The sequence below is a fragment of the Sabethes cyaneus genome, chromosome 3 (assembly GCF_943734655.1).
Source record: "Sabethes cyaneus chromosome 3, idSabCyanKW18_F2, whole genome shotgun sequence".
Lineage (NCBI taxonomy): Eukaryota > Metazoa > Arthropoda > Insecta > Diptera > Culicidae > Sabethes > Sabethes cyaneus.
The window spans coordinates 98,453,848-98,476,818 of record NC_071355.1 but is presented as its reverse complement, the minus strand read 5'-3'; the positions used below and the strand labels follow the sequence as shown (position 1 = coordinate 98,476,818).

The following is a 22,971-nucleotide window of genomic DNA, read 5'->3' as shown; positions in this document are numbered from 1 at the left end:
ATTTGCAAAGATTAAAGATCTTGTTGCAAAGATTAAACCTGCGTTAGTACACATAGATGTCGAATGCCTAGCCTGACATTTGATGTAATGCAATAACAATGATATTATCATTTTTTACAACCCTTGTCTACTTTGGGAAATGATAAAGGTAACGGAAGAATCCACGAATATTCATCAGCCTCGTGACTCATTTATCATTTAGATCGCGTTGAAGAACGTGCTGCTCGAACCAAAGATGCTGATAGGTCGCGCTTGGATGAAATATGGATTGCATTGTGCTTCAAAATCCAATGCAGCTCGCCGCAAAAAGGGCATCCATGGCAACGTATTTCCAAAAGGATTCGCCTTCAAAGAATTTTACGAATCACATCGCGTCGCGTCCGTCACGTCGGAAAGGTCATATGTTGTGTTTAAGTAGACGGCCAAGCTGAGGTGCTCTGATTAGACGATACCTACTTTAAGCAGACAAGAATCGTCAAGCGAAAGTCAAGTGCACTTTCTTGCAGTCGATAATAATTTGCAGTAGACAAGATCATAAGAATTAAGTTCCTAACACCTTGCATATGGATTTTAATACGCTGCGAAGAATTGACGAAAAATCCATGGAAAAACTCAAATCTCCGCAACGATTAAAAATTTGTATGCAATGTGTCGGGGCCTTTAAACTGGAGGTTCCTTTCACGTAAGCTTTTTCAATAAATACTGCATATATCAAGTTGAAAACAAAATTTAGCACAATGCATTTCTGTTTTGTTAAATTTGGCATAAGAAAAAAAATGTCCACGTGGACAAACAGTGGAGGGGGGAGGGGTCGAGCCAATGTCCACGCTAGTCCACGGAGGGGGACGGGGTGGTTGAAAATTGGTATTTTTCTGTCCACGTGGTATATGGATGGCCCCTAATAATATTTTACCTGAGCCAATGTCATGCAATGTTTCTTGTACCTTTGTTATATTGTTAACAATAGTACAACAGTCAGCCAAGCAAAAACAACTTAGTACTAAGTGGTAAACAGTATCTCTATACTTCTCAGTGTGAAAAACTCGCTACTAGGAATGTACGATAAATGGTATTTAAATTTGAAATGACTATGCATAGAAGGTTATGAATATCAAAGTCAAGGAGCAAGACACTACAAAATTTTAAAAAAATGTAGAAGTATGCCAATCACCGATTCAGGATAATCCATCACCTTGCCTCATCTCTTCGACAGATTTCAAGGGCTCGAGAATGTCCCCAAAACACGTAACGCAAAATCCGGTTCCAGGTAGCTGTAATCATCGCTCTGAGTACTCTGTAGTAGATACGTGTTACAAGCCTTGATAGTTCGAATTCCCTCAAGTATTTTACTGAACCAAACTTGCACACAACATTGAGTTGCAGCTGGCGGCGAATCTCTGAAATTACAGTTTATTTGCTAATTGCCTCTGTGATGCTGCGTTTTTCGTAACAGACCGTATAAGGGCTCTTATATTATTAGATATTGATTAGCTGCATAGTTTCAAAATGAATGAAAATATAGAAATCACGTTATAACAATTTCGATCATTTCTATGGAATTTTTCAGAACAAAATTTATTTATACTTTTATACCGAATTCATCTATTAGGTTGGCTGATTCCGCTAAATACGAGCTGTGATCAAAACGTTCATAAATTAGTATATATTTCAGGTTTGGATGCTTGAAAACGTAATTTCAAAAATATCCGATTGTGACAAGTGCTAAATGGTACCTCTACTTTGATTTTGACATTTGCTCATCAGTAATCAAATCGGCGTCCAGGGAGAAAAAAAGCGCATCCAAATTTTATTCGCTAGTTATAAAATATCAACCAATTCAAAATTTACGAATGTAATGAAAGTGTTCGGAGAACGTTCGTCAACAACCAAGCAGCCTGGATTAGCGGCAAGGAGTATAAAGAGGTTTTAAGCAGAACTCCAATCTTTCCATTTGAGCTATCCCAAGCAACAATGTGAGTTTTATTGTACTCTTATGGTGCTCTTCAAGACTAATTTTGGTCTTAAATGCCATCATAAGAGTGTAATAAAACCCAAATTGTTACTTGGGATGTATCGACTTGTAAAGAAGTAGGGACTCCCAATCACGACGGAAAAAAAAAACAAGATGACCGAATGTACATGGTGATACTGACAAAGTTCGATTGTATGCAAATGGATGACAAATTATACGTCAAGGCAGACTTCAAACAGCTTACTGGGCAAGAGTTTTATATGGCAACTGGAAGAAAAAAGATGGCTGACATTTTCAAGTATATGAAACTGTCGTAGGTCGCTAAGAAAAACACGCTATCTTTATCCTATCTTTACGCTTTATTTAAAAAAGGATATTTTTATTGCAACCGGGATCGTCAATCAACAAATTGACGAAAACAAATGTCTGGAAAAACGTATGTTACCTTTCCTGAAGCAACAACATTAGCCCGTGCTGTTTTGGCCGGATTTATCATCCTACCATTTAGGAACAAAAGCCATGGGGTGGTGTACCACCACTCACACGAACGCACTCAACACACCAGAGCTCGCCTAATCGACATCGACATCGACATCGCATCGTTGGAAGCGAGAAGCAAACTGACGTCCTGTGGCGAACATCATCTAATTTGTGTCCACAGCCCCCTCGTCCACTTTGCGTGTACAGAATATAATGGTAGGAGTTAAATGAATAGCCCTGGAATGCGTATTCGGTCAACCGGAAGCTTAGATGGATATTTTCTTCTGTATTTTTCACTAATTGAACTTTAAATTTAAAAAATAATTTGAATTTTTCTACCCTCTTAACCACGAGGAACATACATATTTATGTAGGTACGTATGTATTTTACATATTTATGCAAAGATTAAGGGCCTGTTTTGTTCCTTAACCTCTGCATAAAAACATCCGAACAAAGTAATTAATAAATACTTTTTACTCTAATAACATTTCAAATTTACAGTGTAACTGTTCATGGCGTAAGTGTATGAACTTTTATTTAGAAGTTTAATTCTCATTGTCATGCAAGCCAAGGAGATTCCGTTCATTTGGTATTAGAAAGTTATGCAAATAAACTGTGATGCATAACTGTACACAGAAATGCTGCTTGCTATTTTTCAAGGATGTCAAAATCAAAAGATTCATTACGGATTTCGAGTTCGAGAGAATTGACATCATTAATCTCTGTCGCTACGGCACTAACGCAATTGAACAAATCTTTAATTTTTCGCAAATACACACTACATAAAATATGTTTAATGTGTTTTTCAGCAATGTTGCAGTTTGTGGATCAAGCAAAACTCTCAAAATAAGCAGTCTCTCAACATACATTGTTACGAACACACCCTACATACAGAGATATTGAGGTACACCCTAATGCGAAGTTTTTCTACAATCTGGCTAGCCAACATCCCGCATGGTCATATGCTCCTGGCATACGGTGTTCGGACAAAGTGGAACTTTCGTTTGAGTTTCAAAAAAGACACATAGAGATTGCCAACAAAAAACTGGACCGCACGGATAGCCAGGCTCGGATACAAAAAAAAAGAACCGCGAGTAAGACAGCCACGTAAAGAAAAGTGCCGAAGCTAAAAGAAAAGTTGCAAAAAACGTGCAGTACACCATAGAAGCGAATGAGCTCGATGGCACCAGTAATCGAGAATGGAGAAAAGCGGAAAAGAATCGATGGACGCAGGAAAAAACGATGCAGTTTGGGAAAACGTATGAAAAAACGGTCGCAGGCGCTGGTATACTCAGCTAGTTGGTAGGTGTAGGGTGGCCTAATTAAATCAAATCCCAAATCTTAATACTCAACAAATCGTAAGTTTTAACAACGAACATGATTTGATTAATGATTAGATGAATACCTAAGAAAATTTATTTCACTGTTTATATTGATCAGTTTTGAATGCGTGTTAGTTGGAAGGATTACTTATCACCAACTGTCTTCTATGCAAAGACGTTTAACTTAATCGCTCTTTTAGATTTTAGATTTTTAGAGGACCCCATTCGCCAAGTCACACTCATTCCCGAGTGTCATGCACGAATTCAGGGCAGTAATTTTTTTGCCACTGTCATTGCTCGCGCCACATCAGAAGCAAACAGATCCATACCAGCAATGAGGAAGCTGCAAAAAGCTTGAAAACGAAGAAATTCTCTTCTCGTTCCGGTTTTTCCATTTCTTCAACTACGACCGACATATTGGAGCTTTATCCTGCCAGCCAGCGAGCCAGTATAATCTATAAAATATCACAGCATAAAATACAATCCGGAGGCAGGGAGGCAGCCAATAGTGCGAGGTTCCAAGGAACAGGAGAGAAAAATAGTGCACAAGGTTGAAGTACATCGAAGCAAGGGTTTCCGTTCGAGGCTTAGAAGGATGGTTTGGTGCTTGGTGGTTGCAAGGAGCTCTTCTTCCTACTGGCTGCTGTTGCTGTTCTTGCTGGGGTGCAATGCACACCCGGACAGGAAAAAAATATGGGAAGGAATATTTGTATCGTGTGGCTCCTATTCGTCTGTGGAGCACAATAAAAACAGCGCATTCAGGGAGTTCAATTTAAGCTGGTTCCAGTGCACGTTTCGAAAGCTCTTGGAAAGTGGAAAGGTGAAGGAGTATTCGGTCCAGGCCAATACAGCACCGTGCAAACTGCTAGGATGCGCATATACAGTGTCGTATATATGTACGTTTGTCGTGACGATGCTTCAATGTTGAAAAGCAAACAAACAAACCGTCCGCTAAAGGATAGCGGAAAAAGCGGACTCTTTGACGATGTGAGATCAGTGAAAAAAGAAAAGCTTTCTCCTTGATATTTCATGTCACACAAATAGAAACTGACCGGTCGGACGGTAAAAAAGCGACGAGCTTTAATGGATAGCTGAGAATCGGATCAAGATAGATAATGTGTGGCTAATTTAAAAGCGATTGCTCGACGTTTATCAATGTCTGCGACTAAATAAATTTGCACAAAATAGACATTCACTAAATATCTGTCTGTAAAGCAGAAATGATGGTAGTGGATTCCCCAGACTACACACGTTTCCAGCGATATGAGCGGTACTTGACATTACAACGGATTCATTAGTTCTGAAATGTAATAGGTTATAAAACGCAAATCATGGATAAATGCTAATAAGCACTCATTCCAATTGCAGTAAATCTGTCCTGGCAATCAATAACATGAACTTTGGTAGTTAAACTTTATACATCCAATTTTATTAAACATTATATAAATTATGTACAAGGGATTTTCGTTAATTATCACTATAGTTTTTAATGGCCAAAATAGTTCCTTAGTAACTTTGGCAATGTACTATGGATTCCAATATCTAAGACCAATATTAGAACAGAAATGATTTTTGTTAAATTTGTGATATTCCCAAGATTACAAAATAATACAATCCTATTAGTATTGAAAAGTGACTTTCAGTGGTTTACCATATAATAAAATATTCAGATGAATCAAAACCTAGTTATATAGCCAATGATTTCAATAGAAATGTGAATTGTTTAAAGTTCAGGGTAAATGCGACTACTAATCACCATTTCCATAACTTGTTTTATCATTCCTGATGGTTCAAAGTACCATTAAGGCGACGAATATTTGTTCTGATAAAAAAAACTCGGAATTGTCTACATGAAACAGTTAGAAATTCAAATTGTACAGTTTTAAACTAGTTTCAATGAAATTTGAAGTAATTTCAATTACTAGAAACGATATCGTCTTTCTGTGTTATTTAGCTAGTGTGGAACTTAACAGTTAAAATCTGCACGTGTCTCTACTTAGGAGTACTTACTTGTTCCGTTATTATTGCGACCCCACACCTTCCGTGGAGGACTCAATATCGGACTGGGAATGCACGATGCAACCGATGAAGACGTTGTCAGTGCACCGGACGTCGCCTTTACCGGGGTGGCCGTTGTGGAACCAGCAGCTGACGATGTGATATTCGGCTTGTGGATCGCGGTCGTCGAGCTAAGATTGCTATCAGAAATACTACCTACGCTAGTGCTTGTACCCCCTAGTATGCTACTACCATCGTCAACCTGAACACAACTCTGTACTATGACACCGCTCGGGACCGTCGTTGGTGAGGAAACTGGCTTCTGTTCCATTACCGATTGCAATATTACAAGGCACATTTAAAGCATTTCCCGATAATGAAGCGCGATCGATCGCCAAATTACGCGGTTACAAAAATACATAAAGCTGAACAGACGATATAAAATCAGCGGGTCAAATATAGCGTTTTTGACAATAAGCAAGTTAAAAATCTCGGTTTACTGATCAATGAACAAACTACGATACTACCTAATTGCAGCTAAACCCTTCTAAACAAAGCTTTTTTAATTAAAAATTAAAAATGATATTACAGTTATATTAAAATAAGTAACTAAACAGGCAACGAAAAATTTAACTAATTATTCAGCGTGGTTATCTCGATTTTATTCAACTGTATTCTCTTTATTCTTTGGAAATGCCGTACACCAGCTATGAATGCGTCACAGTCTATTTAAATGTTTTCACACCAGAACTAATCACACACACACATTTGTTCTATCACAGCGCGCGCAATTCTCGTATTATTTGTACTTCCGGTGCAGCTAAATTAAAAGTGTCCGCAATGCTTTGGTTTGGCCCTCACTTCCGAACAACAGCAACAACAATTGTCGATATAGATTGCACTGCTTTTCCTAATGATTCTGCCGGCTCGCGGAACAATTCCGCAAGTGCTATTGCCTTTTTGATAAAGTGATAAAAATGTTAATAGATAAGCTCCTTATGACAACTACTTTGCAGTTCGAAGTCAAAAGAATATCTGAAACTTCACCGCATAAAGGAAGAAGGCTTGAGCCACGAGGAAAACCGTCCGGTACGGTTGTGGTCGCACCGGTGTGTATGTATCAGAACCGCGTGGTCCTCAGCGGTTTTTCTCTCACTCTCACCCATCGGGTAGCTGAAGTACTATGGAAAAGTGAATTTCGCTCCCTAAAGGAGCAAGAATGCAATTTCGAGAATGAGAGAAAAACCAGTTGAGCGCTGCTAGCAGACTCCGCCTCATAGTTTTTTTTTTGTTCGATATGTTTCGAACCCTCAGCATAATTTTTAATAACATTTATTTTTTCCTAGCCCCTTCACAATGATGATCATTGATGATGGTTAGCTTCTGGTAATGAAGGGTTGCATTCCGGGCTTTCAGCCGCATACTCTTCTTCTGAGAGCAAGAAAGCAGCAAAGAATCTCTACTACTGAGAGAAGGGTTTGCATTCTTCCCGCGCGGTCTAAAAAACTTTAACGGTAATGATCATGGATCATATAAAGTTCAGGTTATACTGTATAAAAAAATGTTTAGCATAATGTTTATGCTAACGAATCAAGGTTTGCACTGTTTAAGATAATATGGGAAAATATAGTTGCTCGATTATCAATAGATTAAATGTATGTGATATTTATGTAAGCAGTTATGCATCCCATATATTGATAAATAAATTTTGATCACTTATGCTGCGATTTCCCGAATTTTGATTTAGATTTCTGCAATAGAAATTCATTGTATATCAGCGTTTTGTTCTTTAGATTCATTGAGAATATAAGATGCATAAACAAATAATATTCGTACCAGAATATTGCAGTAAAATCTTTCATCTTTTTTCTTGATAAGAAAATGGTGAAAAGAGCTTTGGTTAAATCATTTAAATATGGGTCACTCCATCTCAAGTGAACACAAAAATCGGAAAAATTCATTCCGATCCCACAACCAATTTCCCAAAGTTTTACGCCAATTGATCAATCCCCCTAGCAGTGGCGCTACTTCCTTTTTTACAGATTTTCAAAAAAAGTCATTTTTCGGGTTTAAATATCTCTGAAACAGATCGATGTAAAGACATGCCAATATACTTTTTCTATGGGGTTTTGGCCGCGCAATCGAATGATGTTATCAGTTTTTATCTAATTTGTCAACATCGTATATTTTTTTGCAATTTAAAACGAAAAGTGCGAATATCTCAAAACACCTCAAATTTTATCTATACCTATAAAAAGGATTTCTGTCTGTCTGTCTGTCCTTATGCTCCTTTTAGAATCGAAAACTACTGAACCGATCGGCGTGAAAATTCGCATGTAGGGGTTTTTGGGACTACGGAAGGTTTTCTCGATGGCAAAAGTCCCCTCCCCCACTAAGAGGGAGGGGGGCTCCCATACAAATCTATGCCTATAAAAATGGATTTCTGTTTGCCCGAATGTTCCTTATAGAATCGAAAACTACTGAACCGATCGGCGTGAAAATTTGCATATAGGGGTTTTTGGGGCCAGGAAAGGTTAGAAACCCCTCCCCCCACTAATAGGGGGGGCTCCCATACAAATGGAACACAAATTTCTGCATAACTCGAGAACTAATCAAGCAAACGGAAGAAAATTTTACATGTGGGTGTTTTTGGAGACAAGACTTTTTTCTATGGTGAATTGAAACCCCTACCTACTTTAGGAGGGAGGGGGGGCTCCCATACAAATACAAATTTCCTCATAACTCGAGAACTAATCAAGCAAATGGAACCAAATTTAGCATGTGGGTGTTTTTGCAGGCAATTTTTTTTCCATGGTGAATTGAGACTCCTCCCCTCTTTAGGAAGGGAAATATGACCCCTCTCCCTTTTAAGAGAGGGGGGCTTCCATACAAATGAGATACAAATTTTCTCATAACTCGAGAACTAATCAAGCAATTGGAACAAAACTTGACATGTGGGTGTTTTTGGAGACAAGAATGTTTTCTATGGTGAATTGAAACCTCTCCCCGCTCTAGGAAGAGAGGCTCCTATACAAATGAAATACAAATTTCCTCATAACTCGAGAACTAAGCAAGCAAATGGAACCAATTTTGGCATCTGGGGGGGTTTTGGAGGCAGGAATTCTTTTAATGATGGTTTGAGACCCCTCACCCCTGTGGTGGGGGGATAAGGACTCTCATACAAATAAAACAGAAAGTTTTGCGTAGCTCAAAAATTAATCGAACTCGAGAATTTTTAAACTCTTTCATAAAACATTAATCAATAACAAGACCACCAAAAACTATCAATAGTAACATTAGATAATTACGCGAGACGGCCACAGGCCGCGTGTGTTGCCGGCGACCTGCCGTCGGAAGCGCCGGTCACTGCGGGGGGCAGCCCTCCGTAGAGATCACATCTATCTAGGTTTATTTATTTTTCTAGGTCTACTGACCCCTATTACTTTCCTTCAGTTGGGTCACCCCTGCGAAATGATACTTTCTACGAAAAGATTTTCCGTGAAATGGTACATCCCGCGTAAGGTTTTTCACGAAATGGTATTCTGCGAAACTCTATATTCCGCGTTATGGTCAACCGAGAATTGGTGTTCCGCAAAATGGTATTCGGCGATATGGTTTGTAATGATGGCGAATATATAAATGATATCCGCTTTATTTTGTCAGGCTAAGCAATGGGGGGGAGTTGTTTTCTACTTTACTGTGAGGAAAATTTATATGTTAAAACACCCATGAACTCCTCAGAAACTTGCAAAACTCAAGATTGTGACAAAGGTCATCCGAGATTCACGGTTTATGTACAATACAGTTTAATTTATGGCAATACGAAGTTTGTCGGGTCAGCTAGTTTTCAAATAAATATGCTTAAAATGTCCTCCAGAAAATTATACATAAAAATCACTTAACTACAAAAAACCATATTGGTAGTTTGGGAGATAAAATTGCAAAGCCGTGGGCTTAAAACCGTCATTAGACATTACCCTACTTTAACCACAGATTTCGCAGCCGGCTGTTAGAGTATAGGAAAATTACGGGGCCAGTGTAACGATCCTATTGACTCTATCTAGCAAGCACCGCCTAACCGAGGTTCGAACATTCGAACATACGACGACTGGCTTTTTAAAACCCTAATTATATTATGCGAGGAAGTATCCTTGAGCTATTCGACAAAATCGTGTCCCGTGTGACTTAAGGAATACCCAAAGAAGACCAGTCGAGCAAAGTGACACACGACATCACTTACATAATAAGGCCCATGGTCTCATAGTTCGTCATTGAATTGTGTTTTGATTGCATTTTGGAAGCAAACTTTTAAAGGCTGTAACCCGGGACAGTTGGAACCGGAACGTCACGCAAAAGTTAGCGGATGGCTTATGCGCCACTCCCGAAGGAGACCATTAGCCTTGTCGTGTTTGCCCAGCTAATTGAGACCACACTTACGGGCGGGTTCAGTTTGTTTCTGACTTTCGGTTCGAGGACGGTTCAACTGTACCAGAAACTACTTCAGTAATCAACCAAAAACTCTAAAAAAACTCGGCGGCCTCAGCCGACCGTTACTCAAAAAATTATCGTGGTGGCTAAGTAAACCTTACTTGCCAATTATCATTACAGGGCCTGTTCCCTGTCCACTTAGTCATCGAACGCTTTAGGGACCAACAGTGCAGGCCGAAAACTCCGAGTCAGCCCAACCCAAAATATCACAATCGAAAATATACTCTGAAAACGGTAACCGACGGGCACAATCGTTTAACACAAAGAATAACTCAAAAATAGCTTCCTAACAGACTTTTAATTGTAATTTGTTTGTACGTACATAATTTATTCATTGCAGAAAAAGAAAAAAAAGATGCATACAGTAACGGTTTCACGGGTCTCGAACCCAGGCCTATCTACTAATCCTAGCGAAATTATGCAATTCACATTAGACTGGTGCCTTAGCTCTCGCGGCTATCCGCTCGTATATGCTAAGCGTTTGTATAGGGCCTATCTCGTGTTACAGCTCGTTTTTGCATGGGATGGAGTGCGTGAGGCAACGGTTACTCAGCGATAGCATCGCTGACCTAGGATTTTGGTTTTAAAAAAACGTTTGTCACTGGGGGTGGTGGCCTCGAACTCTCATCACTCAATTTATGAGTTTAGCAAGGAATTTTCCGAGACATCTAGTGCACTGAACCGGCCGCTCTTAGTGACGCCGGGCGAATATATGCGGAGGGGAAAATTTTGTACTTGCGCATGACAAAAGAAAACTAAAAAGTACTCACTTCCATGGTTTTACGTGGTACCTCCTTCTGACTCCTGCGATTCGCGTGGTATGCTCGGTGTCGCGCGAAGGCGGGAAAGTGCTGACCAGAGCGCGGATTCCAGGTAACGCGCGTGGTTTTTGGGAACGGCGTTCTTCTGGTCGTGGTTGACGGATGACCAGGAAACTCTGACACTAGACGGCGTGGCTTACAGCTGAACGGGAACGGTGAAGGTCGCTCGGTTCGATGGCGTCTGCAGCTCTTTCTACCTGCATAAAATGACAGGTTCGACATCGTAATGTCGAAATTAACCTCACGCACTTGCACTCTTCTCATTGATTTATACCTTTTAAAAGAAATTCGGATTGCCCGATATTCCAACTAGACTAGTTCCACTAACTTGCACCAAAATCGAACGAGCTAATCTATCTATAAGAAAAACTAAATTAAGTATTACTAATTAAACTATCCTGCCCTTACACGTGATACCTTTAGATCACTCGCGAACTAGAGAAACTTTTAAAACTCTGCCGAACTCTTCCACGATCTAGAACAAAGTGGCAGAGTAACAGTTTGCTGTCCCTCAGGTCAGCGAGGCATCGTAAAAATCAGGGGCGGACTGGGAGCCAAAGGGCCCACCGGGCCTTTGAGATTAGGGGCCCCTGTTTGCAATATTCTCGTGATAGTAAATTAACACAAAAAACGACATCTACTCAAATGACATCAGCGTTACACGGACAATAAATCGAATAATTATGGGCTCTATTTTGTAAGTCACGTCGTGCAACTTGACTCGACTCAGGTACTGTCGAGTGTCGAGTTCCGGGTGAACGGGCAGCATAGCGGCTCGATGCTCGAAACAAAACAAACTCAGTCGTTATTAGGACCGAGTTACCAGCTTTTAGCGTGTGCGTCATATTAGCGGTTCACGGTACTTTAATTTGGACGCATTTTTCCTCAAGCCAATCTTCGCTACTTTGAGTTTTAGTTTGTTCAGCCACCACCACAGATGCTGTTCTATCGACAATATCCATTTCATTGACAAAGCAAACGAACTAACTAGATTTGCTGAAGATTGTGCTTGTGTGTTGCTCCTTTTCATAACATCCTGTAACGGCATGTTGAACAGGCCACATGAGGGACCATCACTTTGATAAAGTCCCCTGCGAGGTTAGAATGGCCATGATTTTACGGTCGATGGTATCATACGCAACTTTGAAATCATTGAAATAATTGTGCGCTGAATTCTGTATTCATTGACTTTTTGGAGGGTCTGCCGCAGCGTGAATATTTGATTTAATTTGCGTCATAAATGATAGGATGTCAATAGTTAAATATATAGGCGACATCCATTTAGTACGTCACGCAAATTTTGACCAAAATCTACCCCCCCTCCCCCCCTTGTCACATTTCGTCACACATTCGTGACCCCCCCTGAGAAAGTACGTCACGTCACGGCAACCCCTCCCCTCCCCATTCACAACAACAAAATTAAATAATCGTTCCAACCTTTTTATTTAGAGCTATCAAATGAATTTCAGCAAATAGAAAAAGGAAAATTTTCGAGCTTATAAGTCGGATTTTGATCGCTGATGTGTCGTCGATTAATGTTTCGCGCACATCCACGCCCTTTACATCCATCCACGCTAATTCATCTGACCTAGTTGAAAGAATCAGGATTTCCTGCTGACGTCTTGCAGCAGCACGCCTTGGAAGAACTTTTCTGACGGATTTTGTCACTTTGTGTATTCATTCAATCGTGCAATCATTCAACACTACCTTAGATGCGAAATTTAATCCGCAAGTGGCATAAACTCTACCCCTCAGAGAGCTTTTGAGTGAGAGGCAGTATAAATTATACCGAAAAACCTAAAAAGCAGCCGTGGAACTTCGGTATGAGTTTTTGTTCATCGACTGAGTTCAGCACGAATATCAAGGGAAAACATTGCCATGGGTCTCTGGTAGCATCCCGTAACCCTTCAGGAGTTTGTGTGACTGCTATTTGCGGTTGCGAAAATCTTTTAGGCGGGACGGTACTCAAGCAGCTCTTCAACGGTGCACTGCATATTCTGTAAAGCTTTAATGGAGAGTTCATACTACATAGAATAAATGAGTCTTGTTCACACATATATTTAAAAAAACAGTTTTCATTCAAAAAATTTAACTATTTGTTTTAAAATCCATCAGTACGTTGATTTTATAGAAGCCTTCAATAGTTGTATCTTGAAATGAAGGCTAAATATAATTTCCCGAATAAATTTTCCATTTGATTTTGTTTCATGTGACGTCACATAACTTCATACCCCCCCTCCCCCCTTCGTCACAAATCATCACGATTAGGTCAACCCCCCCTCCCCCTTTGAGCGTGACGTACTTTATGGATACTTTAAAAACGCCAGTACGAAGAACACGTGCACCCCAATCAAGAGGAGAGGTTCGCCAGCAACGACACACGGAGTTTCTACAAAACGGTCAGGTGTAAGAATTTTGCCATACCTGTGATGTGCAATGATAGTACTGGTAACCTGCTTACTGACAAAACGACGGTAACAGCCAGATGGAAGAGTATTTACAGACGCTGTTGAATAGAGAAGTAAACACGAAGATCAGCAGGTACAGGATAAGAATTTTGAGCGACGGCCAAACTGTGGAGCCACCAACACAGGAGGAGGTCAAAAGAGCAATCAGTGAGCTGAAAAACGGTAAGGTTGCTGTAAAGGATGGTATCCTGGCTGAAGCTGAATTTTCAATCTACAAATCGGTTGATTTCATAAATCATGGGGCCCCAGCAATCGAACATTCGTGAGTCATAGAAAAAGTTTAATTGAAATAGAAAGTTTGGTTTAAAGGTCAGGGCCCCAACAGTCCCATTTGAAGCTGAATTTTCAATCATCAAATTGGTTGATTCAATTGAACATTCGTGAGTCGTAGAAAGAGTTTAACTGAAATAAAAATTTTGTTAAATCTCATTTGTGTAAGAACGAAATTTTTACTGGGGCCCACCGGGCATTTGGCCGGTTGCCCGGTGGGCCAGTCCGCCCCTGGTAAAAATACATCTTAACCGGAACTACGTAATCATTTATGAAAGTCCGTTTTTTCGAAGTTATTTGTTAACGACGGAGACACCGTTTAAGCTTTCTAAAGTATTGGTTTCTTGCATCCGAAGTTTCGGATCCAACCGAACCGTTTCTCTTGAAGCCAGAAATGAACCCGAATCCTCCTTCTTTTTTTGGGCAAATAGCCGAACAAGGGTTAACTCATCTTGGGGAGGTGCGTACTCGTCGCAACCACCCGCTCACTACTAAACGTACCACAAGTGGTACTCTTTCTCTCATCGACTCAACTAGCATAAGTCTGAGCAGACCATCGAAACGAGAGGTTGCTCGATCAAAATTTAACTTAACTAGGTGTAATGCTACAAGGCACATTGAATGTTAAAACAATTTGATTTTATCTGGATAATTTATGTTTGGTTACTTTCCTTGGGCCTGTAGGAAAACCAAAAGTTGGGATCTGGCACCACATACTCCACAAATTCAATGACTACTATTGACTAGTCCAAAACGCCAAAACTGATAACGGCTCAATTTTAAACATAAAAGAAAATTAAAATATAAATGGCTCAATCATCCATGGCAGCATCCATCTTGTAGCACATAAACGAGCCACGAATCCACAAATTTCCATGCCATACTCAGTTGGTCGATATTTTATGACATGAATGTTAGTAAATTAGGATACCCCGGTTATTTTTGCTAGATCATTGAATGTTTTAATCTATACCTATGAAAATGGATGTCTGTCTGTCGGTATGTTCCTTATAGAATCGAAAACTACTAAACAGATCAGCGTGAAAATTTGCATATAGGGGTTTTTGGGGCCGGGAAAGGTTCTTATGATAGTTAGAGACCCCTCCCCCCTAAGAGGGGGGGCTCCCATACAATTGAAACACAAATTTCTGCATAACTAGAGAACTAATCAAGCAATTGGAACCAAATTTAACATGTGGGTGTTTTTGGAGACAACAATTTTTTCTGTGGTTCCCCTTCCCTGTTTAGAAAGGAAATCATGATCCCTCTCTCCTTAAAGAAGAGGGGGCTTCCATACAAATGAAATACAAATTTCCTCTTTTCTCGGAAACTAATCAAACATATCGGACCAAATTTGACATATGGGGGTATTAGGAGGCAAGATTTTTTTGATGAATTAGGACCCCTCCCCCTTTTAAGAGGGGGGAAGCTCCCGTACAAACGAAATACAAATTTCCTCATAGCTCGAGCATTAATTAAGCAAATGGAACCAAATTTGGCATGTGGGAGTTTTCGGAGGCAAGAATTTTTTTTGATGAATTAGGACCCCTCTCCTGTTTAGGATGGGTCTCCCATACAAATGAAATACAAATTTCCTCATAACTTGAGAATTAATCTAGCAAATGGAACCAAATTTGACATGTGGGGGTTTTAGAAGGCAGAAATTTTTTCTATGGTGAATAATAACCCCTCCCCCGTTTAATAGGGGAGCTCCCATATAAATGTAATACAAATTTCCTCATAACTCCAGAAATAATCAAGCAAATAAAACCACATTTGGCATGCGGGGGATTTTGGAGTCTTGAATTTATTTTATGATGGTTAGAGACCTCTCACACCTGTGGTTGGGAGAAAAGGACTCTCATACAAAAAAAAAAACAGAATTTTTTGTGTAACTCAAAAACTAATCGAACTCGAGAAATTCGAGACTCTTCCATAAAACATTAGTCAATAACAAGACTACAAAAACTATCTATAGTAACACTAGATCATTCTGGGCGAGACCACCACGAGTGTTGCCGGCGACTCGCCGTTGGAGGCCCCGATCAACGCAGAAATCCCCACTGTCTAGGTTTGTTTGTTTTCCTAGGTCTACTGACCTCTGTTACTTTCCTTCAGTTGGGTCCGAACGAGCAACAGCGAGTAAGGAAGGAGAGGATCACCTCTGCGATATGGTACTTTTCACGAAAAAGTTTTCCGTGAAATGGTACATTCCGCTTAAGGCTTTCCGCGAAATGGGATTTGGCGAAATGTTATACAATCACGGTGAATATTGCTATCCGCTTTCTGACTAAGCAATGAGTGGAGTTGTTTTCTACTTTACTGTGAGGAAACATTACAAATTTATATATTACACTACCCATCTCAGGTACCCAATAAGCATTAACATAAGCAGAAAATCAGCATATCTGGCATTTTATACTGCACTTTGTTGTGTATTAGCTTTTTGATTGCATAAGTGTTGTAAATTGGCATCCAAAATTCTATTCAAGCTCTTCGTGTCGGCAATTAGCTGCAAATTAGCATTGTCAGCACTAGAGAGCCTTAGAGAGTCGCCATAGATTTAAATTATAGATTTCGAGTTTCTCGATGCTACATATAATAATAACATACTCAAGAAACCTTTCTCTGAACCTTTTATTTTGACTAGTTCCTCTAAAGATTCTAAAAAGTTAGAAAAATTTGCTCAAAATATGTTCTTGATTTGAAAAGGCGTCTCTCTATCTTTAACAGTCTCTCTAGTCGTTACTCTTTTTAAGGCTCTCTACTCTAATCGGTGTTTTGACAAGTCTCCTGTTCGATTGGACTTACTTTTGACAACTGATTCTGTTCGATTGTTGTTTTCGGTTTAAGATGGCGACTCTCTAAAGCTCTCTAGTCAACACTATAAGAGGGTTAGTAGTAAAGTAGCTGTATATTTTGCCAAAATAGCATTTAAGTAGCATTGAGGGCGACTTGTATGCTTATTGGCTTGCTTTTGAATAGCATTGGTGATGCCTGGTTACCTGGGATGCTTTCATAGTTACGTAACTGCCAAAATGAATCTAAGGTTGAACTCCTCCGAAACTGGCAAAACTCGTGATTGTGACAAAGATTATCTGAGATTCATGATTTATGTACAACACAGTTTAATTTGTGGCAATACGAAGTTTGTCGGGTCAGCTAGCTACCCTATAAAAAAATTCAATAACAGATATCGCAGTCATCAAGAATATAGAAAATAGTTGTATCCACGGTGGCTTAGTCTAGCCACCTATTCGCGCGCTTTATTGCGGCTAGTGGGTACTACAGTCTACAGTGACTATATAACCGTTGATTCAAAATTTAATCAAAACGGAGAGTTACCGTTATTTGTAATAGTACTCCGTTTTGATACAAAATTTAGCGGTTTCTGAGTGCCAAGTTGCCTCTGTAATCTATAGTCTTTGTAGTGGGTACACTTTTCGCTCACATACGCTTGATAATTCTACAACAACTGATTGCCGATCTGCTAACCAATCACATCGATTGCCCTTCGCTTCTCGGCGAATTGAATATCAACGTCCGCTCTCGAGCTCTTCGCGATAGTGCCTTCTTCAGATTGCCTGTTCGACGTACTAATTACGGAACCCACGGTGCTGTCATCGGTCTGCAGCGAACCTTTAATAGAGTTTCTTCTGGATTCGACTACCACATTCCGCGTTCTAGAATTAAAGTGAATATTTTAAGTATACTTAAGCATCATTAGGACCATCTGGGTCTGTTGAATGGTAACAAATAAACAATCAACAATAAACAATAAACAACAATTAAGGCTGGAATCAACTTGACGTGAATAAAGTTGCCAAAGGCATGCTAACGTTTTCCGAAAGTTGCACCCACTAGCCGCCATTACGCACGCGAAAAGGTGGATAGTCTCTGTAGTTGTACCCACTAGCTGCCGTTAAGCGCGCGAAAAGGTGGATAGACTATACATCCGAGGAAAACCGAAGAACAAAGTAGCAAAACGCGTAATAGTATATGATATTGAGCAGTGTGTAAACAAAGTTGTAAATTGAGCGGTTGGCATAGTTATGTTGAATTGCTGCTTAGTATGTGGTTCGAGCTTTTACTTATCTGACGATACCACTCGAAAATACAAAATATAGAAGAATACTTAATCCAGCAATATTGTAGTTAATATTATGTTCTATCCACCTTTTCGCGTGCGTAATGGCGGCTAGTGGAAACAACCTTCGGAAAACATTAGCAAGCCTTTGGCAACTTTATTCACGTCAAGTTGACATTTCCACTCTTGATTGTTGTTGTAAAACTATCAAGCGTACGTAAACGAAGTTGCTAAAAGCAAATAAACATTATCGAAAAGTGTACCTACTAGCCGTCATTAAGCGCGCGAAAAGGTGAATAAGGGTCCATTAGATGTTTTTTTTTTTTGCTTGACTACAGCAGTTAATTACATTTATTATAATACTATTATTATTATAATACATTAATTATAATTAGGTATATAGTATAAATTTTTGACTAAGCATATTTACGGTAATTAGAACGAAAAGAACTTGATTTCGTCGGTTTGCATGCAATTGAACATTGCTCTGACATAAAATTCAATTATTCATTATATTGATATTCACTGAAATTAAAATTATCCGGTTACTTGAGACTGTGAGAGCAGAGTACAATTGAATAAAAATGAATCTTTTTTACAATATTTCGCAATTCAAAGTTGGTCTTCTGCCTTTGTCGCACCGATTTGTGTATCGGAATTTACCGAGAATCGTCAAACGGCAAATATTCCGGATTGCGTAATAAACATTGGTAACAAAAACAAATGAGTCCGCATTACGAAGATCACGTGATTAAAATAATAAAACACAAAATAAATTATTTAGTTGTTTTTCCCTATGCAGCCATAGCAGCAAAGGGCCAATCGATGTTTGTTCAAACCGTGTGCCTCGATCATTTCTCGCGATGTGTCGATCTGAGGGAAGTGTTTTTTCCTTTTCCTACGCTTACCTAAATGATTTCTCGTTGTATCGGGTACCGCTGCCGTTTAAATTATTTTGGGAGAAAACATTAAAAATCATATGGCGCAAAAAAGCAAACCGCCTTAAGATGTGCTGCATTCGGAAAGTGGGCAGCAAAGTAAACGAAATTCAGAGATTTTCGGTTCACAACTGAAAATTGTACGAAAAAGTTGGCTGGACGAAATTCTGTTCTTATGGTTTTTATTGAGACTGGTTTAAGTTTCCATGTATGGTTTATTTGACATAATGGGAAAGAAACATCGAACATAAGAATTCATTCTGCCTTTCCTGAAAGAATCAGTTTCAGGGCGAAAATTAACGCGTCTGCTAGTAGGTATTTGTAGATACGTACAGTTCTCTCAGGACAGGATAACAATTAAAGTGCCTAGTAGTAGCAACAAACTTTACATCCGAAAAACAATCTTCTAATCCCAAAACGATGCGCTGCAAAAAGAGGGAGGTGTTTTGCATTTTTTGTGACCAACAAGATACTGGCACGCTGCGCATGAATTTCCATCAAATGCAAAAGGCCACACTCACGCAATCCCCGGCAGAGCCAACGAGGGGTTGAACTGAAACAGAATGTTTAAAATTTTTGTTATTTCTCTCTCAGCACCTTCTTCATTTTTTTATACGTTTACCACAAGTGAAAAAGTAGCTCCATCACACCCTTTCCACTCGAGATGGCTGATTGGCTCCATTGCTTACTTTACATTTATTTTATTTTTCGTAAGCTGATATCTACACCGCTGTCTGTTATCTTCTAACAAGTATCAACCCGGAATCAAGGGTCGAAAAGTTTTGACAAGAGTTGAAGCGAAACAACTTTTGCTTATGAAAGTAACCAATAAGAATTTACGATTTGATATTGGATATACCTACTGTTGTTTCAAATAATTAGTAAGAGCAATTGTATAGAATTAAATTTTATTTGCTTTTATGCAAATTGCTTTAGCAGATAGTATTTTCCGCCAATTGAGAATTTAAGGTGTTAAAACTAAGCTAAAATGCAATTAAAAGCGTAGCGTAAGTTGATTTTCTATCGTATATAATGATAATGACTGACTGACATACGATTTACAGCACAAAATCTATTATCTATTATCTATTTTTCTAATATATTTTTTATTTGCTATTGTATTATTATTATTGCAGTGTATTAACACTGTAGTAACAGGTGCTTAATTTCAGGTTGAAGGTTATAGATAACCTTTGAAAGACATTCCATCAAACTAATCCAAAAGAGGTGAAATTATGCTTATGTCTTAATTGACATTTTCCATTTCTGTTTATAGTGACAGCGGAACCCAAATCGCAAAATCGCGGTTATGTATACTGCCGTGAATTGCATAACAGTCCCAATTTCTATGTAGTTTCCTATATTAATGGAACTATTATGCGATTCACGGTAGTATAGTAGTAGTTTGTGTGATGGGAAGAATGCCACAGAACGAAATGGTCCCTGAGTTGCCTTTGACGGGACATGGATGTCTAAATGTCTTAACGGGAAATTAGCAGTCATTAACTTTTCGTCAGAGAGCCCAATTTCGGAAGCAGTTTTTGGACCCAATAGCTGGGGTCTGGTTGTAAAAATGTAAATACTGCCTTCTTCTTGCCAATCTGAACACAGCGAATATATTTTCATGAACATAATTTTGGTTTAAAAAAAACTGCTTCTGAAATTGGCAGAAACGATGACGACTAATTTCACCTTAAAAAGAGCTGGAATCAACAAAACAGAGATGTTTAGTAGTTTAACAAAATATAAAAGGTCTGCAATAATTTCCTTCTGACACCTAACGAATGTACGTCGATCAGTTTGTAGCATTCGCCATAGGCAGATTGATTTAGTGGATCGTTCCAGGGCAGAAAACGCAGAGTGCATCTCAAGAAATTTTTGGATGGCCTCCATTCTATTGGTATGCACAGCCTGTTATGGTACCTATACACAAACAGCATATTCCACAATGCTACGGACAAGTATACAGTACAACGATTGCAGTACGTATATATCCTGGAATACTGTAGTGTTTGGAGAGAGAGACAGAGAGAGAGAGAGAGAGAGAGAGAGAGAGAGAGAGAGAGAGAAAATATCGCCTTGGAGAGCCTAACCGTCAAGTTCGGTCCTGATTTCACGGAATATCTTTAAGTCGTCTACAAGCATAAGTTTAGAACAGCTGAAACGACTGCATGACCCGTTAACAAAAAGAATATCAAGGACCCTACATGATTGCCTTGCGGCATATCGGATGCATTTGGCGTGCATCTCGAAACAAGCCGAATTAATACCACGGATGCTGACAACAGCTGATCGCTCGGTAAGGTATGAATAGATTCAATGTGCCACCAAGTTTAGTAACCCCGCACACCCTATTTTTACCACTGCCTGTGCATATGAAACTTTGTCGATCGCCTTACGGCAGTCGATCGGATCAACCAGCCTTTTTTTCAACAAGTTGACGAATACCATCAATTTCATAGACCAAGCTCGTGGTTTTAGTCTTGACCTTAAAATGCCGCCAAACATATAATTCATATTTTTTGAAACGGTGGTTCTATAATTGATGAACGGTAGGGAACGGTAGGGGAAAGTAATGAAATTGTTTTGGAATGGAGGGGAAAGAGCGGAAAGGTGAGGAGGGGGGGGGAGGTATTTAATTGGTAGCTACGCTTAACAAGTACTCTGAAACAAAAACCATGGTATCTCCTACAATTTTGCAGAAAACGCATGCTATTTGTAAGTACCATGAAAAAGCTATTCAAATTTACCATGATTCTTGTACAAGTAATATGTACTCAGATAATTTTACCACCTTTCATGGTCATGTCTAGTAATTTTGACTACGATTCTGTTATTTTTGTTATGTGTCGGGGTGGCGCCGAAAGTAACGCATAGTAAATTTGGCCAGAACACTGCTTAAGCTAAACAGAAATCTTTTCTGCAAAAATTCACTGGTGTGTCCTCTTAATTTTACCCTCTAATATGGTAACAATTACCATGATTCTTGTTTCAGTGTAGTTGTTGTGCCTTCTACCTTTTGTCCAATGCTGGAAGGTGCATGGGTCGAACCAAACTATAATCTGAGATTATAACCGGATTCGAACCGACAACACCCGCCAGGGCATGTTGTGACTCGCTGGTACCCATGTACCTTTAAACCGCAGAGGCGCTGGACAAAAAGAGACTCCACAACCCACTTATCAAGGTAGCGACGTGTCTGGTTGAGTTATTTTATTTCCGCCGTCTACTGTAGAAACCACCGACCGAGAAGTTCAAATCTAACTTGTTTTTACTGTCAGGACGACGACACTATGCAGGCCCTTGAGACTTCATCAATTATAGAACCACCGTTTTAAAAAATATTAATTAGATGTTTGACTGCATTTCAAGGTCAAGACTAAAAACACAAGGTTGGTCTATTTCATAGGAACGGAGCCTTTCCCCGAAAACCCACGCTGAGAATCGCGGCTAACACGCTGACAGATGAACAGCGTCACGCGCAGTGCCTTGTAAGTCGCAAGGGCCTGCATAGTGTCGTCGTCCTGACAGTAAAAACGAGTTCGATTAAAACTTCTCGGTTGGTAGTTTCAACAGTAGACGGAGAAAGAGGCACAATTTGTGTCTAAAAATAACCCAACCAGATATGTCGCTAGAGTAGTAGAGTCAGTGAAGAGTTTTGAGGCAATAAATATCGTAAATGTTCTTGGCGATGCGCATAATAAATCCAAGATTCTTGCAGACCTTGTTGACGATAAACGCGCTGTGTTGTTTTAAATCGAACTTAGAGTCGAGTAGTATTCCTAAGTCCTTGACACAGCTTGCGCGGCGTAAAGGCACGTCTGATAGTTTGTAGACGAAGACGAGAGGGTTTGATTTCCTCGGGAATGAAATAACTTCACCTACGTCGCAGTTCAGCACCATGTAGTTATCTATGCAGCATTTGGCGAAAATCGATAGCTGCTCCTGTAAGACCGCGGCATCGGACGGCTTCTTTTCTTCTTTAGTATGCGGCTTAAGATCGTCAGATCAAAAACCTTGGAGTGACAACTTAGAATCGAATTTCCGCGATAGTTTTCAATGTTGTGGATATTTGCAGGCTTGTGTAATGGAGTGATGGACGTGACTTTTTACTGCTTTGGAAAAT

At 39.5% G+C, this 22,971-nt stretch overlaps 1 protein-coding gene across 1 annotated transcript in view; it reads right to left on the bottom strand.

Annotated features, from left to right (window-relative positions):
- The window catches only part of LOC128742556 (NGFI-A-binding protein homolog), a 51,293-nt gene extending 45,162 nt beyond the window's left edge, over positions 1 to 6,131 (bottom strand). Inside the window, exon 1 of the mRNA XM_053838954.1 lies at positions 5,786 to 6,131. Coding sequence (XP_053694929.1) covers positions 5,786 to 6,131 — 346 coding nt within the window. The remainder of the gene's footprint in view (positions 1 to 5,785) is intronic.
- Between the last annotated feature and the right edge of the window lie 16,840 nt (positions 6,132 to 22,971).